Raw genomic sequence first — 24,456 nt, 5'->3', positions numbered from 1 at the left:
TATGCATAATGCATTAATTATTAAGTTCTACATAAATGAGGAAAGTAATGTGACAGTTTTAAGCGTTGTGAAAGTTATGGAACCGAAATGGTTCTTAATCTAACGAAAAATAAGTACTTAAGATTTCTGGAAAGCTCAGATTCGATTAGGGTTAATTGTACATAGCTAATAACGAATTTTTGAGATCATATATCGTGAAGCTGGTAGCTAAGATTTGTAGTGGTATAGAATTTGTTCTCTACCATCGAAGACATTGCAGCTTGTGATATGTTGTAAAGTATGATACACAGTGCGTTTTGTAATAAAGCTAGGTACTGATTTTATCATAGTGATAGTTACTTAATGAAAAGTACGATGTTTTCGTTTGCGTTTTTGCTGCATGTATCTTGTGGAGGTCTGGCGAGCATGGGAGGTTGCGCTTCATGAGATACACGAATTTCACATTGTCAGATTCAGTATTTACCTGGTCAACGTCCATCTATTACAACAAGAAGTCTTAGGCTGTACCACATCTACTTTGGCGCTTATGACTGTACAGCGTAAAAAAGGAATAGTGTAAAATGTTTTGACTGTTGTTAACGTTGTAAAACAGCCTGATTTTGGCCATGGTGGAGTCAACTTCTGTTTCGTTACATGACTTAAGTTCATAATAAGTGCCATTATACTGTAGTCTGTGGTGGTAAAAACCCAGTAAATTTATTGTGAAGATGACAGATAATCGTTGCGTTACATGTTTCCTGAAGTACGTAACAAGAAGTTTATTTACAAATGTGTTTGTATGGAAGTTGTGATCAAATAACGACATACATTGAGAGAAGTATTCAAGGTGATTCCGTGATGATATTACTAACTTTCAGGGATGATGGAGAAGGATAAATGTATCAATTTGAGTTGAAGGACCCTGCTCCAGAAATGATTCAGTCGAAAGTTATAAGCGACAATCTTTCTGATGTCCCTGGCAGTGGACCTCTTCTACTGCAACCTCTTTGCTTGCCTTATTTTTAGGAGGAGGTGGTATGGACGAAAACAAGAAAAAATTGTTTGGTAAAGACGGGATCTAAAATGCAATCATTCAGCGCTATGAGCACTTGTTCAGTAGAAGAGATACGTTTCACACTAGTAAAGGTAAGGAGTGTCAGAGCTCTTAAGGTATTCGTTTTAGAGCTCACGTTTTCAAAACTATTTTTTCTTGTTTTTGTGCATACTACCCCATTTATAAGTTGCCTACCCTACAGTCTTGGCGACAACAGTACTGGTACATGTAATCCACTGTTAGAGATCACAGAACGATTCGACTCGATCATTTCCAGAGCAGGGTCCCTTACTTCAAATCGATATACAGTAGTATTCATTAGTCCTTAAAGTCTGTAACATCATCACGGAATCGCCTCGTATAGATGGGGATAATTACAAAAAGGGAGAAGGGTACCTCTGGTTTTGAAGTAGTTCCCTCAGTTACGTTATCAAAATAGTAACTGAAACTTCCCGGCAGATTAAAACTGTGTGCCGGACCGAGACTCGAACTCGGGACCTTTGCCTTTCGCGGGCAAGTGCTCTACCATCTGAGCTACCCAAGCACGACTTACTCCCCCTTCCCACAGCTTTATTTCCGCCACTACCTGGTCTCCTACCTTCCAAAGTTCACAGAAGCTCTCCTGCGAACCTTGCAGAACTAGCACTCCTGGACGAAAGGATATTGCGGAGACATGGCTTAGCCACAGCCTGGGAGATGTTTCCAGAACATTCTGAAAATAGTAACTGATGCTCCTAAGGACGAATGGAGCTGAATTTGGATGAAAGGTATTTTGTTCTAACTGCTAGAAAGTAACAACAAAGTAAATTAATGTGGAAACCATTCAGTTTCAATTTGACTGCTTGCACAAAAATCACCGATTCATGGAGCGTAGTTGGGTGCTAGATTAAAGATCGTTCGTCGTCCAAGTAACGAATAAAATCAACAACCGTACTACAACGATTTGTGACAAAGATTATAATAAAAAGTATTTTCCATTCTATTCTACCACAAACAAGGCGAACCGGCAAACCATTATTGTATTAACGACGTACAACCAAAGAGAAATTAAGTATTAAATGAAGTTGTAGTTAACACGTGACGAACGTAGTCAATACGTTAGGACGTTACATCACACAACACGTGACGTTAAAAAGTTCGTTGAGTGCTGTCTGTGTCCGTGTGTGCCGTGTAATAGTGTAATCGATACGTTCAGTGCACAATTTAAGCCAAATTCGTGAGTCTTATAAACTATATATATTCGTATACATCGGCCGCATCGCGCTGCCTGAACCAGGAAGATCGTAAATTTGCTCAGGAGAAGGTGATCAATAGACGTTTGCGGGTTGGTTGCGATAGTGACTCAGTTTATGTTCGAGGATAGGGTATGAACAGCACACCTGTCAGAAAGAAGAACCTTTCAGAAAAGAATTGCTGTTGCCAGAACTGTGTTACTTTCATCGGTACAATAACACGCATTGCCTGCACATCGAATCTTTATGGAGGGTGTTTACAAACAGAGAGCGTAATTTCAGCAATGTATTCCCCATCTGTAGACCATAAAAAATATCAGTACAAAATTTGCCAGGAAATGCTTAGTTTCGGTGTTTGGCGAGCAGAATAGTAATATTTACCACAACGTTTATTCCCACTGATAATGATACTACCGGTATAATTAATTCCGAGGTGGAGGATGCACTGAGTGTTTGCGTTCTCATATCAGGAGCTGGCATCAATACACTCCTTCCAAGGTAAGGCGCACAGCAATACTACACTGGCTTTATATATATGAAGATGGTATTTGTTTCTTCGGACATGTCCGAAAGAGCAGATACCATCGGTGACCGTGCAGCTTGTTAGAATGAAATTACAATTACATCAGTACTATGAAGTGAATACCCTTAGATGCACACAGGCGTTGATATATAACAACGCGGAGAGTTGAAAATGTGTGCCTCGACCTGCATACATGGCAAACGCTCTGTCCATCTGAGCCAACGAGGACACAGAGAATAGTGCGACTGCAGTGTCTTATCACTGGCACGCCCCCCGTGAGACCCACATTCCTGACTTATTGTACTGCACTATATTCGTAGTGCCCCTGCCCATTGCAGTCATTACTCGCGGCTTTACCGATTCCCGTAAGAGTTCGGGCAATGTGTGTGCATCCGCACAGAAGATGGTCAAATGGCCGGTGAGCCTTATATATATATATATATATATATATATATATATATATATATATATAAGGCTCACCGGCCATTTGACCATATATATATATATATATATATATATATATATATATATATATATATATATATATATATGAAGATGGTGATGGTGTCTGTTCTTTCGGACATGACAGACGTGTATGTGAGATACATACGACTCCTTCTATCAGCACACGAAGGGTAATGTTGCAAGTGAATGTTAATCACACTACTGTCAGGAGACTGCTGTCATTTGCAAGTGTACAGGCCCCGTCATCACTAGATTGCCATTTACGTTCTGTCAGAGACTCTTGCAGCAGTGCGCAATTTTCCTGTCTTAGCATTATTCATAGGTGAAGTGTAGGTCACATGCGGTAATATTACGTACCTCCTGCCCATTATAATTATCCGGGCTCTTATGCCGTGGTCTGTTGATGAATTCTGTGTCAATCCGCAATGTTTCGTCTCCGACTGCGGGAGACATCATCAAAGCGGTCCGTAGCTCGATGGAAGGTCCAACACACCCACTGGCTCGCTACTGACTGCCGCTAAATTCCGTGTCCGCGCGCTCCCGCGCCGCGGCGTGACGTCACGTGTTTTGAAAACGTCAGTTCAATTGGCCGCTGCCCGTTGCCGTCGATCGCCGTTGCCATCACCCAGTAGTGGACGGGTGGTACACATCTTCTTTAGGTACTTCGACACTCGGAATGTAAACTTGTTCCATCTCATCATCAACTGCAGCTTCCCCTCAACACGTGGCCCGGTATCGTTAGTGATTGGCTAGTTACATCCCATGTACTTGTAAACAGACTTACAGGGCAGGCAGATACAGGGTGTTTCAAAAATCATCAACTGCAGCTTCCCCTCAACACGTGGCCCGGTATCGTTAGTGATTGGCTAGTTACATCCCATGTACTTGTAAACAGACTTACAGGGCAGGCAGATACAGGGTGTTTCAAAAATGACCGGTATATTTGAAACGGCAATAAACACTAAACGAGCAGCGATAGAAATACACCGTTTGTTGCAATATGCTTGGGACAACAGTACATTTTCAGGCAGACAAACTTTCGAAATTACAGTAGTTACAATTGTCAACAACAGATGGCGCTGCGGTCTGGGAAACTCTATAGTACGATATTTTCCACATATCCACCATGCGTAGCAATAATATGGCGTAGTCTCTGAATGAAATTACCCGAAACCTTTGACAATGTGTCTGGCGGAATGGCTTCACATGTAGATGAGATTTACTGCTTCAGCTGTTCAATTGTTTCTGGATTCTGGCGTTACACCTGGTCTTTCAAGTGTCCCCACAGAAAGAAGTCACAGGGGTTCATGTCTGGCGAATAGGGAGGCCAATCCACGCCGCCTCCTGTATGTTTCGGATAGCCCAAAGCAATCACACGATCATCGAAATATTCATTCAGGAAATTAAAGACGTCGGCCGTGCGATGTAGCCGGGCACCATCTTGCATAAACCACGAGGTGTTCGCAGTGTCGTCTAAGGCAGTTTGTACCGCCACAAATTCACGAAGAATGTCCAGATAGCGTGATGCAGTAATCGTTTCGGATCTGAAAAATGGGCCAATGATTCCTTTGGAAGAAATGGCGGCCCAGACCAGTACTTTTTGAGGATGCAGGGACGATGGGACTGCAACATGGGGCTTTTCGGTTCCCCATATGCGCCAGTTCTGTTTATTGACGAAGCCGTCCAGGTAAAAATAAGCTTCGTCAGTAAACCAAATGCTGCCCACATGCATATCGCCGTCATCAATCCTGTGCACTATATCGTTAGCGAATGTCTCTCGTGCAGCAATGGTAGCGGCGTTGAGGGGTTGCCGCGTTTGAATTTTGTACGGATAGAGGTGTAAACTCTGGCGCATGAGACGATACGTGGACGTTGGCGTCATTTGGACCGCAGCTGCAACACGGCGAACGGAAACCCGAGGCCGCTGTTGGATCACCTGCTGCACTAGCTGCGCGTTGCCCTCTGTGGTTGCCGTACGCGGTCGCCCTACCTTTCCAGCACGTTCATCCGTCACGTTCCCAGTCCGTTGAAAATTTTCAAACAGATCCTTTATTGTATCGCTTTTCGGTCCTTTGGTTACATTAAACCTCCGTTGAAAACTTCGTCTTGTTGCAACAACACCGTGTTCTAGGCGGTGGAATTCCAACACCAGAAAAATCCTCTGTTCTAAGGAATAAACCATGTTGTCTACAGCACACTTGCACGTTGTGAACAGCACACGCTTACAGCAGAAAGACGACGTACAGAATGGCGCACCCACAGACTGCATTGTCTTCTATATCTTTCACATCACTTGCAGCGCCATCTGTTGTTGAAAATTGTAAAAACTGTAATTTCGAAAGTTTGTCTGCCTGAAAATGTACTGTTGTCCCAAGCATATTGCAACAAACGTTGTATTTCTATCGCTGCTCGTTTAGTTTTTGTTGCCGTTTCAAATATACCGGTCATTTTTGAAACACCTGTATGAACTTCCTGGAAAACACCATAGCGCATGTTTTGGATAACACTCCACTGATCATTCGTCAACAAGCTCACTCCTTGCATGGTGGCTCTCCTGCGCACTTCAGTAATACTGCCCACCAGTACTTGGACCAAATGTTTTCTGATCGATGGGTAGGTAGAGGTCGCTCGACTGTTTGGCCTCCAAGTTCACAAAATTTGAACCCTAAGGATTTGTGCGGCCACTTGAAATCATTTATGAATTCGTCTTCGGTGCCTGACACGGAATTCCTTTGTAATCTAAATGTGGCAGGTTGCCAGAAAATTCGCAATATTCTTGCAACTTGGGATCGTGTCCGCAAGCCCATGAGACATCGATTTGAGGCCTTTGTTCAAGAAAGAGGTTGACATTTTGAACATCGTCTGTAAGGACAACGAACTGATGGAAAAATATCACTCTTTTGAAAGCGAAATCTAGGAAACCCACTATTTCAGGACACAATCTGTAATCAAGGTCTTTGGTGGTGTATATGTGGGAAATATACAGGATCTCCGTTTCAACTTTAGATAACTGAATGTCTCAAAAACGGGGCATCGTACGAGAAAAATGTTGCAAGTGAAAAGTTAATATTAGCAAAGGGGAACAACTGTCAGTGCTACAAATGGTCACTTTTTTCTCAACCTTCCTGCGTGCAGGACCAACTTTGTATTTTCAAATGGGAACCCATTATTTTTATGACACGTTAGGATTCTAGTAGCTGGTGCAGTAATTCACAAATATCGGGTATGCCTGTTTTTGCAATTAAGAACCGAGGCGTTGGGTTCTACATATGATTTACAATGTAAATGCAAAGCTTGGTGTTCTAACGGTCGAGATTTATGTTCGAAATTGACTGTAGTGTTACAAATTTGATTGCACAGTACAATATGGTCAACTGTTTTAATTTCTGGGTAGAAACTGCGTTTAGTGTGATGTAGGATGTGGATGTATGTAATAGTTTTCTGTTCCCATCGGGATGCTTGATATCGGTGAGTTCCCTTGCCTCTCAACATTGGGTCGCTTAATTTCGGTGGGTCCAATTGCGTCACATCATCGTTTTTTTTTTTTGTTTTTTTATTTTTTTCAGAGAGTATCCATGACACACAGAAATCAAGCATTCTGTGGGTTGGGGTCTCACCTCAATCGACTCATAGGGAATAGAAAACTACTTTACCATACATGTACCTTATTTACAAGAAATTTCAGTGTCTAGCCACATTATTTCTACTATTCAATCACAATGGCATCAGCCAGGCTACTTTTGAACATAAATATCAGCCGTTATAAAACAAAGGTTTATCGTTTACATCGTAAATGAAATGTAGAATCATATGCGTTAGTTCTTAATTACAAAAAGAAGCACACTTGATAATTGTTGACTACAGCGGAATCTGCTACGAATGGGAAACAATGGTTTTAGTCAACCGTACGTATTTATTGATGTAGAATCCGAATATGCAGTAAAAATAGATTTCCATTTGAAAGTACGACGTTGACCCCGCCCCGCAGGGGGGTCGTTAGGAGGTGGCCAGTTACAGGAAATATAGGATATCCCGTTTACTAATGCTAACGTTTGACCTACAACATTTGTTTCGTATAATCCGTCGTTTTCGAGATATTTAGTTGTCTCAAGTTAAAACAAACAGCGTGTTTACCTGAAACGATGATTTCTGTTTTTGAATCAACCTGTATTGAGGTGATTCACTTCACCATCTGTACAAACCACAGTGTGACAGAGGACGAAGTATCCTGGATGTGAGCTCGGGAAACGTGTCAGAATCCATAATCTTAAAACAAACTTTCCTATCACCTACCGCGGTGCAGGGTAAAAAAGGTAACATTAATCCAGCCGAGACGCTTAAAAATAGAACTCATAAGCATCTGTTGAGGACGCTAGTTTTAGTGCCTTCACTAATGTTTATTATGTCGATCAGAAAAGGTAAGGTAAGATAAGGCTCTGAGCACTATGGGACTTAAATTCTGAGGTCATCAGTCCCCTAGAACTTAGAATTAATTAAACCTAACTAACCTAAGGACATCACACACATCCATGCCCAAGGCAGGATTCGAACCTGCGACCGTAACGGTCGCTCGGTTCCAGACTGTAGCGCCTAGAACAGCACGGCCACTCCGGCCGGCGATCAGAAAAGGTTTCAAAAATCAAACTGCACCACATCTGTTAGTGCTTAAATTTTACACTGCATAAATTATCAGTTGCCAGTACCGCTAAAATAATTTATTCATATCGGTTACCAGATTCATCTTCGTATGTATGTTAACATCATGATACAATTTGCTCCTTCAGAACAGTAAGTGGTGCTATACAAGGAATGTCGATGTTGGTATCGCGAGCCATACTAGAAGTCGTCATGTCAATTAAAATAACGGCTATGTACACACATGCTATTGCGCCGATTACAAGTGGTCACAACTTTTTTAAAGTGGTGATGAATATGAGCAATTGTGATCGGCGCAATAAGATGTCTGTACGTAGGATAATGGAATGTAGTCGAATTAAGTCGGGCGATGCTGAGGTAATTACATTAGGAAATGAGACATTTAAAGTAGTAAAGGAGTTTTGCTGTTTCGGGAGCAAAATAACTGATGATGGTCGAAGTAGAGAAGATATAAAATGTGGACTGGCAATGGCAAGGAAAGCGTTTCTGAAGAAGAAAAATTTGTTAACATCGAGTATAGATTTAAGTGTCAGGAAGTCGTTTCTGAAAGTATTTGTATGGAGTGTAGCCATGTATGGAAGTGAAACATGGACGATAAATAGTTTAGACAAGAAGAGAACAGAAGCTTTCGAAATGTGGTGCTACAGAAGAATGCTGCAGATTAGATGGGTAGATCACATAACTAATGAGGAGGTGTTGAATAGAATTGGGGAGAACAGGAGCTTGTGGAGCAACTTGACAAGAAGAAGGGACCGGTTGGTAGGACATGTTCTGAGGCATCAAGGGATCACCAGTTTAGTATTGGAGGGCAGCGTGGAGGGTAAAAATGGTAGAGGGAGACCAAGAGATGAATACACTTAGCAGATTCGGAAGGATGTAGGTTGCAGTAAGTACTGGGAGATGAAGAAACTTGCACAGGATAGGGTAGCATGGAGAGCTGCATCAGACCAGTCTCAGGACTGAAGACCACAACAACAACTACAACATATAGTGCTTAAGTTGACGAACTAAAGTGTTGTCAGACAGAACGAGTGATTCAGTACGTTAAATGAAAAATATTTAATAATTGTAAAAAAATAAATGTACATGTTTTTTGTACAGGCTTTCTGCAGGTGATCTGTGCCAGTTGGCCCTGGTACCTGGGTCAACGTACCCGCGCTCTGGCTGTCGTCCCAGTGGAACGGCGTGCGCGCGGGGTCCCTGGAGACCTCGTCGTAGTGCTTGCGGCCGTCGTCCAGCGCCATGGGGTCCCTGGTCTTCTCCCAGGACACACGGGTGTCCCTCATGCCGATCTCCTCTCCCATGTAGGTGACGGCAGCGCCGGGCAGCATCATCACCAGCATGTTCAGCCCGTCCACCATCCGAGGGCCCAGGCGGGTCGCGGGCCGCGAGTGGTGGGGGCTGCCCAGCTGCAACAGGTGGACGGGGTGTCCAGCAGGTGCACAGCTGGGAAGAACGCTGAAGCCAACAGTCTGGAACACGTACCCCTCGCTCCCTTCTGCCTCGCTACTGCTCATGCTCTGAGTTACCGGCCGGCCGAAAATTATTGCCTTATCATTGACTTCTTTGCATACTTTTTGTATCTCACTGGTCGCTGTTTATGGTCTCTCAATTTCTTTTATTTTCATGCGTAGAGCACCAATCAGAAAGAGAAAAACACTCCCAATGCATCCCATTTGTACGCAATGAACTAAGGAGAAAACCCTACAATTGGCGATATTTAAATAGAATTAAACTAAGCGTGTATCCTGACGAAAAAACGCATTTCATTATTTCCACTCCAGTATTAATACACTGAAGTGGTATGGGCATGAGTATTCAAACACAGAGTTACACTGTGTGATCAAAAGTATCCGGACACCTGGCTGAAAATGACTTACAAGTTTGTGGCGCCTTCTATCGGTAATGCTGGAATTCAGTATGGTATTGGCCCACCCTTAGCCTTGATGACAGCTTCCACTCTCGCAGGCATACGTTCAATCAGGTGCTATAACCTTTCTTGGGGAATTGTAGCCCATTATTCACGGAATGCTGCACTAAGGGGCGGTATCGATGTCGGACGGTGAGGCGTGGCACGAAGTCGTCGTTCCAAAACATCCCAAAGGTGCTCATGGGATTCACAACAGGACTCTGTGCAGGCCAGTCCATTACCGGGACGTTATTGTCGTATAACCATTCCGCCACAGGTCGTGCATTATGAACATGTTCTCGATCTTGTTGAAAGCTGTAATCGCCATCTCCGAATTGCTCTTCAACACTGGAAATCAAGAAGGTGCTTACAACATCAGTGTAGGTCTGTGCTGTGATAATACCACTCAAAACAACAAGGGGTGCAAGCCCAATGCATGAAAAACGCGACCAAACCATAACACCACCGCCTTCGAATTTTACTGTTGGCACTACACACGCTGGCAAACGACGTTCACCGGGCATTCGTTATACCCAGTCATCGGAACGCCACATTGTGTGCCGTGATTTGTCACTCCCCACAACGTTTTTCCACTGTTCGATCGACCAATGTTTACGCTCCTCATACCAAATGAGGTGTCGTGTGGCATTTATCGGCGTGATGTGTGGGTTATGAACAGCCGCTCGACCAATGAAATCCAAGTTTTCTCACCTCCCGTCTACATTAGTACTTGCAGTGGATCCTGATGCAGTTTTGCATTCCTGTGTAATGGTCTGCCCTCTTCAACTGTCGGCGGTCTCTGTCAGTCAACAGACGATGTCCGCCTGTACGATTTTGTTCTGTGGGTGTCCCTTCATGTTTCCACTTCACTATCATATCGGAAACAATGGACCTATCGATGTTTAGGAGTGTGGAAATCACGCATACGGACGCATGACGCAAGTGACACCCAAACCTGGCCACGTTTGAAGTCCGTGAGTTTCGCGAAGCGCCCGATTCTGCTCTCTCACTGTGTCTAATGACTACTGAAGTTGCTGATATGGAGTACCTGTCAGTCGGTGGCAGCACATTCCACCTAATATGAAAAAAGTATTTTTTTTTTTTTTTTTTTTTTTTTTGGTGTCTGGATAGTTTTGACCACATAGTGTCTGTAAACAGGCAGAATACGACGCTGCGGGAGGCAACGCCTAAGTAAGACAACAATAGTCTGGTGCAGTTGTTAGATCGGTTACTGCTGCTACAATGGCAGGTTATCAAGATGTAACTGAATTTGAAAGTGGTCTTATAGTCGACGCACGAACGATGAGACACGGCATATCCGAAGTGCGATGAAGTGGGGATTTCCCCATACGCGCATTTCACGAGTGTACCGTGAATATCAGGAATCCGGTAAAGCATCAAATTTCCGACATCGCTGTGGCCGGAAAAAGATCCTGCAAGAACGGGACCAACGACGACTGAAGAGAATCGTTCAACGTGACAGAAGTGCAACCCTTCCGTAGATGGCTAGGCCATCAACAAGTGTCAGCGTACGAACCATTCAACGAAACATCATCTGTATGGGCTTTCGGAGCCGAAGGGGTCTTTACGCCTCGCCTGGGCCCGTCAACACCGACAGTGTACTGTTGGTGACTGAAACATGTTGCCTGGTCGGACGAGTCTCGTTTCATATTGTATCGAGCGGATGGAAGTGTACAGGTATGGAGACAGTCTCATGAAGCCATGGATCTTACATGTCATCAGGGAACTGTTCAAGCTGATGGAGGCTCTGTAATGGTGTGGGGCGTGTCAGCTGGAGAGATTTGGGACCCCTGAAACGTCTAGGTACGTCTCTGACAGGTCACACGTACGTAGGAATCGTGTCTGATCACTTGTTTCCATTCATGTCCATTGCGCTTTCCGACGGACTTGGGCAATTCCAGTAGGACAATGTGACGCCACACACGTCCAGAATTGCTACAGAGTGGCTCCAGGAACACTCTTCCTCTGGCCACCAAACTCCCCAGACATAACCTGGGACGCCTTGCAAGATGCTGTTCAGAAGAGATCTCCACCCCCTCGTTCTCTTACGAGTTTATGGACAGCCCTGCAGGATTCATGTTGTCAATTCCCTCCAGCACTACTTCAGACATTAATCGATTCCATGCTACGTCGTGCTGAGACACTTCTGCGTAGTCGCGGGGGACATACATGATATTAGGCAGGTGTACCAGTTTCTTTGGCTCTTCAGTTTAAATTATGTATGGGGCAAGTATTGATACCACGTACACACATATGGAGGATGTGATCGATATTTTACCGGATGTGTCGTTGCACTGAAGAAGTGATACGATTTATTATATTTACGTTGCTCATGCCTTTTCAAGTTAGGCAAACGTGCAATACTGGGACAACTACATTCATGGAAATGCTTTTAGAATAGCACATACTATCCTGCCAAAGGCACGACACAGCTGTCATTCCTCCCAGACACATTCTTTCCAGCTACAGAACAGCACACACAGGACACAGGAGTACACAGTAGACTACAAGTAGACAATATTATTAGGGGGAAGAAAATACAGAATTGGTGACTTTTCACGAAAATAATGAACGCTGTAGCACATGCATGTGAATTTCCTTTCCAGCACGTCTCCAGGCTTTTCAAACGTCAATTGACAGGAAAGAAAGACTGAACTTTTTTTAACGTCCAGTTTAGAACCGCCATATTTGGGATGGAGCACAGGTGGGGCTCGGGGAAAGATTGAGGGGAAGGAAGGGGGAGGGAGGATGGATGAAAGAGGAAATCGGCTATATCCTTCCTCAAGGAACCATCACGTTATTTGTCTTAAGTCAGTTAGGGAATGGTCATCATCCCAAATGCAGCTCCTCTATGCTCACCATTGTGTCAGCTGGTTGGGTTGTACTAACAGTTGTGCAAGCGAGCTGCTATACTGCCCACTTCGTTTCTTCTATCCAGTCAGGTAAAAATCATTTAGGATAACATTATGACTTTTGACAGCAACGCCTTCAAACGGAATACCACAAATTACTTTTTTCCGTTCAGTAATGAAGAAATGGAAGAAATAGAAACCAGCCAAAAGAGAGCAGCACGTTTCATTTAGTAGGTGCAATATCGTCACGCAGATGTTTATCTGACTCCAGCGGCAGACGCTACAAGAAAGGCATTCTGTATCATGCTGTGGTTTACTGTTAAAATTCCGAGAGCGTACGTTCGTTGAAGAATCAATCAATGTATACGGCTGCTATAAGGAATTCATTCTTCTTCAAAGCTCTAAATTTTCCAAAGTACAGAGTGACGCAAAAGTCTGTCAACATTTGAAAATTCAGTTCATCGCGGAATATTGAAGGTAGAGAGGTTAAAACTGACACACGTGTTTGAAATGACATGCCGTTTTATTGCACCGAAGAATGCAAAAAAAAAAAAAACCGTATGGTGCTTCATACAATCAAAACAATAGTCAACATAAAAATTGATGTGTGGGAAAGATGATGCTCTTTGCAACAATCGCTCAGTATGTCAGCTGTCATTCATCAACAATACCTATAGTTTAGGGATAATGTTGTGACCAGCACTGTACAGCATATCAGTAGGTATGGTGAGAAAATGCCATCGGATGTTGTCTTTTAGCATCCCCAATGATATCGGACGATTGCAGTACGCGTGCGACTTTAATTAACACCACAACCAATAATCACACAGATTGAGGTCCTAGGACATGGCTCAATTCGCGATCCTCACTAAACTATGTGTGCAAGAGATCTTCCACGCGTGTAGTAAAATGGGATGGAGAGCCATCCTGCATTAAAATCGTACCTTCCAGCAGTTGTTTGTCAGGCAGGCCAGGGATGATGAGATTCTGTAACATAACAGTGTAGTGGTGTAAAACTTCTCGGTATTTACAAGTTCTGGCAAATGTCCAAGATAAATGCCTGGGCAAACGGCCAAAAGTCCCCGGTGTTTAAGCATTTTAAAGATTAACTGATAAGCGGCACTTATAAAAAGTTTCAAGCTAATATTTCGTATTGGAAAAGGTGTTTTGCAACACTGCTTCTTTAGTGCTTGAGAGTTAGGTAAAAGTTATTAGGGAAAATAAATTGGACTTTAACATAACTTTTTACATCTTTAATGAGGTCAGTTCAAGAAACAAAACAACACTCAAGTTTAAAAATAACTTTAAGTTAAAAGTAACTTTGATGGTACTTTAAAATATAGTTTACATTACGTAGCTAGCCTGTAGGTAGTATTTTTACTTTTACTATAGTTCTGTAAAAAATTTAAAAAATTGTTGTCAGTCAGTTTCTTGATCTTTGTAAGTTGTAGAAGAATGACGAAGTTCCGACTCTGCCTTAGATTCTCCTGAATCTGATTCCTCGCTGAGCACTGGGTTATTATCTTTTGTCTTTGACTGGACTGTTCAGTGTGGATTTTACCTTGGGATCAACAGGCTTGCGTCGTGTTCCTACTCCACTCATCAACTTCCACTTGTAGGAAACAGAGGTTAGTTTTGCAGCTCTCTCTACTGTGAGTCTGGTACTTCTTCTTATTTTGGACCTATCCAGAAGAGCTGAAGGAAAGTTCTGTAGTAGCAATTGTAACTTGTCTGCTGCCAGTTCACAAGTTCCCCTTATCCTCACCAACACAATAAAGGATTTACACGATGATTTTTTCTTCCTGAGGGTGAAGACTCCTCTTTCCCACACAAATTGTCTGGATCGAATTCTTTGTTTGTCGCTACAATGAGCTAAGTTCCCTCTAAGCTGAATGACATGTAGTCGAGTGTTCTTCGCTGTGCCACAAAGTTTATTGCTCAAGCATTGAAATAGGCTCCAGGTGACTACCTTGTACTGCCGGATCAAGAAGATTAGCCGCAAGGTGAGCGTCGATTCTTTGTTATTAAATCCATGTTAGTGTTCTCATTTTATCTTCACAATAATGCAGTTACACAGCCGGCCGTGGTGGCCGTGCGGTTCTAGGCGCTGCAGTCCGGTACCGCGGGACTACTACGGTAGCAGGTTCGAATCCTGCCTCGGGCATGGATGTGTGTGATGTACTTAGGTTAGTTAGGTTTAATTAGTTCTAAGTTCTAGGCGACTGATGACCTCAGATGTTAAGTCCCATAGTGCTCAGAGCCATTTGAACCATGCAGTTACACAAAAGTATATACAAGGAAGGAGCAGGACAGAAAACAAAAATCTGTCTCAAACGCCGCTACATCTCACTAAAAAGGGTTTAACATTTAAGAATCAATTTACCATCAAGAAACATACGCCAGCTGTTTAACACAACCAGTAATAATTAGTTATTCTTCAATAATATTCAGAGATTTAACATGAGTTGTAAAGTGCATTGCATTACAAAGTGATGACTTAAGGACAATTGTTTCTTTTAATACCGGCTTATCACTACACAGCTGTTGAACACGGTGTGTGTGTGTGTGTGTGTGTGTGTGTGTGTGTGTGTGTGTGTGCGTGTCTGTGTGTGTTCGTGTGAGTGTGTGTACGGCTGTCTGTGTGATTGTATGAGGGCGACAGAGAGAAACCCAGAGATAAGAGTAGAACTGGTAACATTATAAATGATAAGCAGTTGTCTGCAAACACACGTCCTTCCTTGGTACAGCAAGTTGCAAATCCCTCATCTTTCCTTTTGTTCTCAGTAATAAAGGCAATCAATGATGTACACACGTATAAGTAAAAACATTTACTAACTTTTAATATCACGAGTATCATCCCATCCCTTATTTTAATTGGTATATTATTCATTCTAGTACAAAAAAAATTTCAAAAATCATTTTCTTTAATTCGAATATTTTGGAAATTTATACATAAATGGTTCAAAGGGCTCTGAGCACTATGGGACTTAACTTCTGAGGTCATCAGTCCCCTAGAACTTAGAACTACTGAAACCTAACTAACCTACGGACATCACACACATCCATGCCTGAGGCAGGATTCGAACCTGTGACCGTAGCGGTCGCGCGGTTCCAGACTGTAGCGCCTAGAACCGCTCAGCCACCCCGGCCGGCGAAATTTGTACAACTTTGGGCAAATTCCTGGGCAAATGCCCTGCCTACTGGACACCTGCCAGGCCACATCACCACATCGCACCTATTCCGGTGACAGTTTGAAAAGCAGCACATCGCTTTTCCTCGAAGAAAAAGGGTCCAATCACGATTGGTGTGGTAAATCTACATCACAGCGTGGCTTTTTCATCATGCAATGGAGTTTCCCTGACAGTTCTTCGATTTTCGGTAGCCTAAAACCTGCAGTTGTGGATGCTGACAGAACCGCGGAGTGCGCCATCTGTTGGCCACCATTTACACTCGTTTTTGGTCTCAATAAAGCTCCATTTAATTTCAGGCACGTGCGTCAGTTTTTATCTCTCTATCTACACTCCTGGAAATGGAAAAAAGAACACATTGACACCGGTGTGTCAGACCCACCATACTTGCTCCGGACACTGCGAGAGGGCTGTACAAGCAATGATCACACGCACGGCACAGCGGACACACCAGGAACCGCGGTGTCGGCCGTCGAATGGCGCTAGCTGCGCAGCATTTGTGCACCGCCGCCGTCAGTGTCAGCCAGTTTGCCGTGGCATACGGAGCTCCATCGCAGTCTTTAACACTGGTAGCATGCCGCGACAGCGTGGACGTGAACCGTATGTGCAGTTGACGGACTTTGAGCGAGGGCGTATAGTGGGCATGCGGGAGGCCGGGTGGACGTGCCGCCGAATTGCTCAACACGTGGGGCGTGAGGTCTCCACAGTACATCGATGTTGTCGCCAGTGGTCGGCGGAAGGTGCACGTGCCCGTCGACCTGGGACCGGACCGCAGCGACGCACGGATGCACGCCAAGACCGTAGGATCCTACGCAGTGCCGTAGGGGACCGCACCGCCACTTCCCAGCAAATTAGGGACACTGTTGCTCCTGGGGTATCGGCGAGGACCATTCGCAACCGTCTCCATGAAGCTGGGCTACGGTCCCGCACACCGTTAGGCCGTCTTCCGCTCACGCCCCAACATCGTGCAGCCCGCCTCCAGTGGTGTCGCGACAGGCGTGAATGGAGGGACGAATGGAGCGACGCACGGATGCACGCCAAGACCGTAGGATCCTACGCAGTGCCGTAGGGGACCGCACCGCCACTTCCCAGCAAATTAGGGACACTGTTGCTCCTGGGGTATCGGCGAGGACCATTCGCAACCGTCTCCATGAAGCTGGGCTACGGTCCCGCACACCGTTAGGCCGTCTTCCGCTCACGCCCCAACATCGTGCAGCCCGCCTCCAGTGGTGTCGCGACAGGCGTGAATGGAGGGACGAATGGAGACGTGTCGTCTTCAGCGATGAGAGTCGCTTCTGCCTTGGTGCCAATGATGGTCGTATGCGTGTTTGGCGCCGTGCAGGTGAGCGCCACAATCAGGACTACATACGACCGAGGCACACAGGGCCAACACCCGGCATCATGGTGTGGGGAGCGATCTCCTACACTGGCCGTACACCACTGGTGATCGTCGAGGGGACACTGAATAGTGCACGGTACATCCAATCCGTCATCGAACCCATCGTTCTACCATTCCTAGACCGGCAAGGGAACTTGCTGTTCCAACAGGACAATGCACGTCCGCATGTATCCCGTGCCACCCAACGTGCTCTAGAAGGTGTAAGTCAACTACCCTGGCCAGCAAGATCTCCAGATCTGTCCCCCATTGAGCATGTTTGGGACTGGATGAAGCGTCGTCTCACGCGGTCTGCACGTCCAGCACGAACGCTGGTCCAACTGAGGCGCCAGGTGGAAATGGCATGGCAAGCCGTTCCACAGGACTACATCCAGCATCTCTACGATCGTCTCCATGGGAGAATAGCAGCCTGCATTGCTGCGAAAGGTGGATATACACTGTACTAGTGCCGACATTGTGCATGCTCTGTTGCCTGTGTCTATGTGCCTGTGGTTCTGTCAGTGTGATCATGTGATGTATCTGACCCCAGGAATGTGTCAATAAAGTTTCCCCTTCCTGGGACAATGAATTCACGGTGTTCTTATTTCAATTTCCTGGAGTGTATTTTATTCAGCGAATTAGTCCATTTTCAAATGGTGACGAATTTCTGGATCTCCCTGCGCAGTACTCTTTTCCTTTTTTCCATTTACACTGATCGACCAAAACATTACGACAAGTTGCTTAGTAGCATGTTCGTTCATCTTTGTACCGCACTTTGGCAGCGATTGTGAGTTGCATGTTTTGACAAGGCTTTGGTAGGTTTCTGCAGGTTTGAGACAACCAGACGTCTACACACAATTCACCCAATTCCCGTAAATTAAAGGCCCGTGGTTTGTGTGTGTGGTGATGGCTCCCGAAAGTGTCTTAGATGTCTTGCATTTGGTTCACAACAGGCGAATTTGGTGGTCAAGATATCAAATTCATCTCAATATCATGTTCCTCATACCACTGTAGCACGATTTTGGCTCTGTGACACTTTTCTGCTGGAAGATGGTATAGCCACCAGGGAAGACATCAAGTGTGAAGTGGTCCAAGTGTTCCACAGTAATGTTCACGTAGTCCACAGCTTTCGATTACTGCCCAGGTCCCATAGAAGCCCAGTTAAATGCCCACAACAGTTATCATACTGCCTCCACCGCCCTGCATACGTGGCGCAGTGTGTGAGGAGCTGTTGGCTTGGACGAAGGCGCGTCTGGACACGACCGTCGACCTGGTGTAATAAGAAACTTGATTTACCCGACCAGGTAAGACGTTTCCATTCATCCACTGCCCAGTCTTGAAGATTCTGTGCTCAATGCAATCATAACTGAGGAGGTCGTTGGGAAAAACGTAGGGGTCGTCTCCTGTGGAGCCTCGTCATCGGTAGTGTCCACTGAAGGGCTTGACCCGAAAAACTTCTGCCTGAAAGCATTCTTTGCTGTAAGATCTGCCACAGATCACTTTCCATTCCTGGTGTGTAAGACCTTCTGCCCAGATCTCAGTGGCTTGCATTTAAAACATTATCTGCTGTATCTGTATTTAATGGTGATTTTCTAAATTCTAACTCACTGAAAACACTATTATTTACACAGTTTTTTATTCCTTCACTAATAACTTGTGGTATTTTTATTTATTGTTAAGTCTGTAATTGCTGGTTTAAAATAAATTGTGTGTAACTGTGAAATGCAACCAATAGTAACTGATAACGGCCCCGTCCACAATCGTAACCGAATCCTGCCTTCCCTTGACTACCAGGTTTCAAGAAATGATTTTTACATTGGTATGATTATGCTCTTTGTGATGAATGGATTAGAGGTAATGGTTTTGCTTTATATACGGCAGCGGTTTGATAACGCAGATCAGGAATATTTTTGCTTTTCTTGTTTCGTATGGATTTGTTGATCATTGTGAGAGGCATGAATTTAAGAATTAGATTGTGGAAATTTTGTTTAAGGAAACATTATACATTTTAAGAATAATTCCTGTAATTCATGGATTACATTTATGTGATTTCAGAGGAACATAAACTATTATTGAAGTTATTAATTCAAATGATACGAGATTGCTATTGACTTCATTCAACCAAGAACGATTATCCACATCCCAAGAGCCAATAAATTTTTAATTTATTTTAAACCGTTATCAAAAATTATGCACCTACAATGATAGCAATGTGTTTTGGAGAACGTATTGGACCTGTACGTATCTCAGTAGTTAGATTTTGCTATTGAGCCCTGCTGTAGCAACGAGGGCAATTTGCACAAGATTATCCAGTGTGACCGAGGTATGCCAAATAGTTTATAAGACAGGTTCTTGCTTAAAGCAACTGTCACAGGGAGCACCATTAGTTTCAGAGTAATTAGTTTTTTTATCAAAGTTCATAGTCAGATTTTGTGATAGCAATATATTTCAGAGAGGGCATGATTTTTTTTTTTTTTTTTTTTTTTTTTTTAGAACTCTTGAAGATATATTTCTCTAAGCACTCTCACAGTCGAATTTTGTCACCAACAGTTAGCGTTAGACAAGGTACCAGCTTAGGGTATGGTATGCGCCCCATTTAAAACAGGAAGCCCATAGCTTAGGATCTAACATACAATTTAACATTAGGAACGCAATAAAAATCGTAGTTCCAATTTCACTTAAACAAATTTTAACAGATAATTTTCTATAGAGCTGACGTGTATTCAACCATCACATTCAGTGATGAGACAAGGACGTCCAACACTTGTCGCCTAATCGCGGTTTCGCAATTCTTCAACCTATTTCCTGACCACAGCATCACGTGAACGATGGACCAGCTTCGCCGTTTCGGAGATGCTCGTTCCCAGGTGTAAGGTCATAACAATCTGCCCTTTGTGAAAGTCGCTTGCAGCCTGTAATATTGCTAGTCCTCGGCGAGTCTCGTGCCCACAATGTCACCAGATGACCTTCCGCCTCACGGTGTACAATTTTCACAGTGTTTTGATCCATCAGCATCTATTCAACGTTTTCAGTCTCAGAGATGAATGTTTCATGACCACTACCCACTAATCGCAGTTTTGTTATCAGGAACACACTGCCCAGTCACATTAATGTAATCACCTGTCAAAAGCCTCAATAACCACCTCTTGCAGTGTGGACTGCTGCAAGGCGCGCAGCAAGGCACTCGTTGAGATTCTGGAAGGTACCTAGAGGGATGTGGAGCCATGCCGATTCCAGTGCGGCGGCAAGCTGCGCTGTTTCACGGTTGAGGATCCACAGCGCGAACAACCCGATCGAGTTGGTCACACAGATTCTCAACTGGGTTTTAATTCGGGGAGTTTGTTGGTCCCGGGACTGTGGTAAACTCATTCTGGTATTCTTCGTACCACGTATGTGCGATTAGAGCTTGTGGTAAGGTCTTATAGGACCAAACTGCTGAGGTCATCGGTCCCTAAGCTTACGCACTATTTAATCTAACTGAAACTAACTCTCGCTATGGACAACACACACACCCCTGCCCGAGGGAGGACTCGAACCTCCGACGGCGGGAGCCGCGCGTACCGTGAGAAGACGCCTAGACCGAGCTTCGTGACACGTCACGTTGTGCTGCTGGTACATGCCATCGTGTCGAGGAAAACAAACTGCATGCCGGAGTGAACATATTCCCCAAGAATACAAGCACATTTGTGTTGATCCATCTTTCCTTCCAGAACGACATCACCCGAAGAATGCCACGAAAACATTCCCTAGACCATAACACTCCCTTCTCCAGTCCAGACCCTCTGAAGTCCAAACGATCGTTACTGGGAGTTTTCTTTCAGGAGTTTCACACTGTACACGGAAACGGGCACCTGTCATCTGCAAAGGCCAACTGTTAGCCACACAGTGAAGGTCCAGTTGAGGTACTGGGTGCAAATTTCAGTTTCGTCGCCGATGAACGGTAGTCATGGTGTGTGCAAGAACCTGGCACGCCGGCCAGTGTGGTCGAGCGGTTCTAGGCGCTTCAGTCTGGAACCGCGCGACCGCTACGGTCGCAGGTTCGAATCCTGCCTTGGGCATGGATGTGTGTGATGTCCTTAGGTTGGTTCGGTTTAAGTAGTTCTAAGTTCTAGGGGACTGATGACCTCAGATGTTAAGTCCCATAGTGCTCAGAGCCATTTGAACCATTTTTTTGAACCAGGCACCTGCTGCGGACGGTCCATACGCAGAAACGTTCGCTGAACGATCGTTGAGGAAACGTTGATGGTAGCCCCTTGATTCAGCTGGGCGGTCAATTGCGCAACAGTTACACGTCTGTTCTCCTGTACACATCTTCGGAGCCATCGTCCATCCGTATCAAGGTAGTTTTCGGTTAAGGCATTTAGAATAACTTCAATTTCCTGTCCTTATTAATCCCTCTAATCACTCCGGACTTCCATTCTATAGCTGGTAAATGAACCCCCCCCCCCCCCCCCCATACCATACAGTGTCCAAGTTCCCACTTCAATGTTTCGCCACTACCGCTCAGTCAGGGGGTTTAGAAAAGCACACACTGACCATGTTTGATCCATTTTTAACACTTTATCTTCTCCTGAACTAATTCGCATCCGGAATCTGTACTAACATTATTAACCTCACTAAGAGTTGAACAAATTTTGTATTGAGATAGGACAGGACAGAACGGATAAGAAGCATTCTTGCATCATCATTATCAAAGTTAACATCACAGAGGCATCGAACGTTTAACACGGGCGTCCAGCTCAACACATCAGAAACGTGACACCTAATGACAAAATTACTGGTTATGGAAATTGATGATGATCGCATTATATACCCAATGGCATCACTTATCAGGATGCTCGGTTCTGGGCCTGTATGATGGTGACGACCGCATTTTGGCAACGTTCATTATCTTGAGAACCTCCACGCAGGAGGTAGTGCCACTTCTGAGTCCAGTGTCGAATGGTGTACCTGTCTGTGACGCCATGTGCAGGGAAACTGAAATATTCGTTGTCTTGCTCACAGTTTGTGGTACATCAGACGTCATAGCGTTGTCTACTTGGCTTGCTGCAATCAAGCCTACTTGCTGAGTCAAGGTACATGACATGGCTGTACGATATGAGTGAACAATATGTCTTCCTGTCGGGCGCTAGTCGCGTGTAGCAGTTGAGATCTTGCATGGCGATGAGTATGGTCCTCCTGAAACTGCCGGTTACATATTCGCATGGCAGTCGTGGGTTCCCTCTCAACTCGAGCAGAGAGGAGGACGATAAACCGCAGTCTCAGCAGCCGACTGTCTTGTATCTCTTCAACATTGAAATATGATTTCTGTATGAGAAATCCGCTGTGTGTCTTTCCTTGCATGCAGACTGCAGATGGACTTACTGCTACCTGTTTTGTGTGATTACGTGGAAACACTTTAGTCTTCGACTGCGTTGATGACCTCCGAGCCAGGGAAGAGCAGTAGACAGCTACGCAGTTAACTAATCAGCGTTCAGTCGCTTTCCGCGTTCCATACTCTGAAAAATTTCATCCAAATTTGAGCGTTCTATCGTGTTCTACGTGCGCGAAACTACGGCTGACTCATTTCTGTGGTATTTTGTGTGCACTGCGAATTTTCTCATAGCAGCTGAAACAGCTAGCGAGCGCCAAGTGTTTCACAAACAGGAAGGGACCTTATTTTTAAAGTGCACTCGTGAGGGAGATTGAGGCGAGCCGGTCTGTAAGGCTGCCAAGCTGCAGGAACGCACTGCAGCGGCGTGTGCCGATACTGGCGTACGAAATGCCAGACGTATTGTGCAGCAGGTCAATGTGGAATTTCGGTCTCCAGTGGACAAATGTATCATGCCAATGCGGGAAACCGAAAACGTCGACTTCGATTAATATGATTTGCATCGAAAGGTTTTCGAATTTTATCACAGAGGCGAATTTCCCGCAGCAGCGGAATTGGTTGCGATGAAGAACTTTCATTTAAATATGGCGAAGGGAAATTTTTAACGGAGCGAAGTGTTCAAAAATGGTTCAAATGGCTCTGAGCACTATGGGACTTAACATCTGAGGTCACCAGTCCCCTAGAAATTAGAACTACTTAAACTTAACTAAACTAAGGACATCACACACATCCATGCCCTAGGCAGGATTCGAACCTGCGACTGTAGCGGTCGCGCGGTTACCAAACTGAAGCGCCTAGAACCGCTCGGCCACACCGGCCGGCAACGAAGTGTTATTGCTGCTGCTAGGATGATGTTTCTAAGAACAATGCATAAAGTCAGATCAAAAGGATCGTCAACTGTGCATTACTTGGACGAGAATTGGGTAGATCAAAGCAACAGTTGAAATTTTGTTTGGTAAATAACAGAGGGACAAGGTGCCTTGAATGCTCCAGTGAGAAAAGGAGGGCGTCTTATAATATGTCACGTCAGTTCCGCTTCTACCGGATTTGTGCCTTAAAGTAAACATATGTTCCGATCAAAATCGAAAACCAACTCTGACTACAATTCCGAAAACAGTGAGAAACATTATGAGAATGGTTTCAGACTCAGCTGTGGCCTATTTGCAGTCAGGTTCTGTAATTGTTATGGACAATACAAGGTGTCACTCTGTTAGTCCCGACAGGTCTCCCATTACAAACGCAAGAAAAAGGAAAATTCTTTCGTTGGTGTCAGGTAATAATATACAGCATATAATAATATACAGCATATTTAAACACAAGCAAAAGTAGAGCCTTTGGAGATCTTTAAGGTTTCAAAAGGCATCGGTCAAAAAATACAAAACTGATTACATAGCTCTGCTGCAAGGTCACGGGGCGAACTGAGTACCTCCAGATCATTGCCATTATATATATACCAACAGAACATGTATGGGCACAGGTGAAGAGGTACGCGAGAGATAAAAATACCAACTTTCAAGTAGCCGACACTGAAAACTGATCCGTGAAGCAATGGACGAAATCACCGTTGCTGTCTCGGAAGCTTGCGTACATCACACTGAAAAACTGAGTGAAGAAGGTTAATGGAAAGAAGTTGTTGAATGCGGAGCATTGGATTCGTTAATTGTCAATCTGGCACCCACGTCCAGTGAGTCCAGTTCTGAAGGCAGTGAGACTGAAATATCTGAATAAAAAGGTATGTGAATGGAATGTAAATTTATTTTGTATTTGTCCTTGCCAAGCTATCTGTGCGTTAGAAAGTAGTTCAGAGCATATTCCGTTCTGTAATGAAATA

The 24,456-nt window shown here is 44.4% G+C and overlaps 1 protein-coding gene across 10 annotated transcripts in view; it reads right to left on the bottom strand.

Moving 5' to 3' along the window:
* The window catches only part of LOC124716572, a 214,865-nt gene that overhangs the window by 31,754 nt on the left and 158,655 nt on the right, over positions 1–24,456 (bottom strand). For all 10 annotated transcript variants that reach the window (XM_047243201.1, XM_047243192.1, XM_047243194.1 and 7 more), the window contains exon 8: positions 9,063–9,318. In XM_047243201.1, the coding sequence (XP_047099157.1) occupies positions 9,063–9,318 (256 nt within the window). The remainder of the gene's footprint in view (positions 1–9,062; positions 9,319–24,456) is intronic.

This window comes from Schistocerca piceifrons, chromosome 1 (genome assembly GCF_021461385.2).
Source record: "Schistocerca piceifrons isolate TAMUIC-IGC-003096 chromosome 1, iqSchPice1.1, whole genome shotgun sequence".
Lineage (NCBI taxonomy): Eukaryota > Metazoa > Arthropoda > Insecta > Orthoptera > Acrididae > Schistocerca > Schistocerca piceifrons.
Note: the sequence above shows the minus strand (reverse complement) of the source record. Positions and strands in the feature narration are given on the sequence as shown.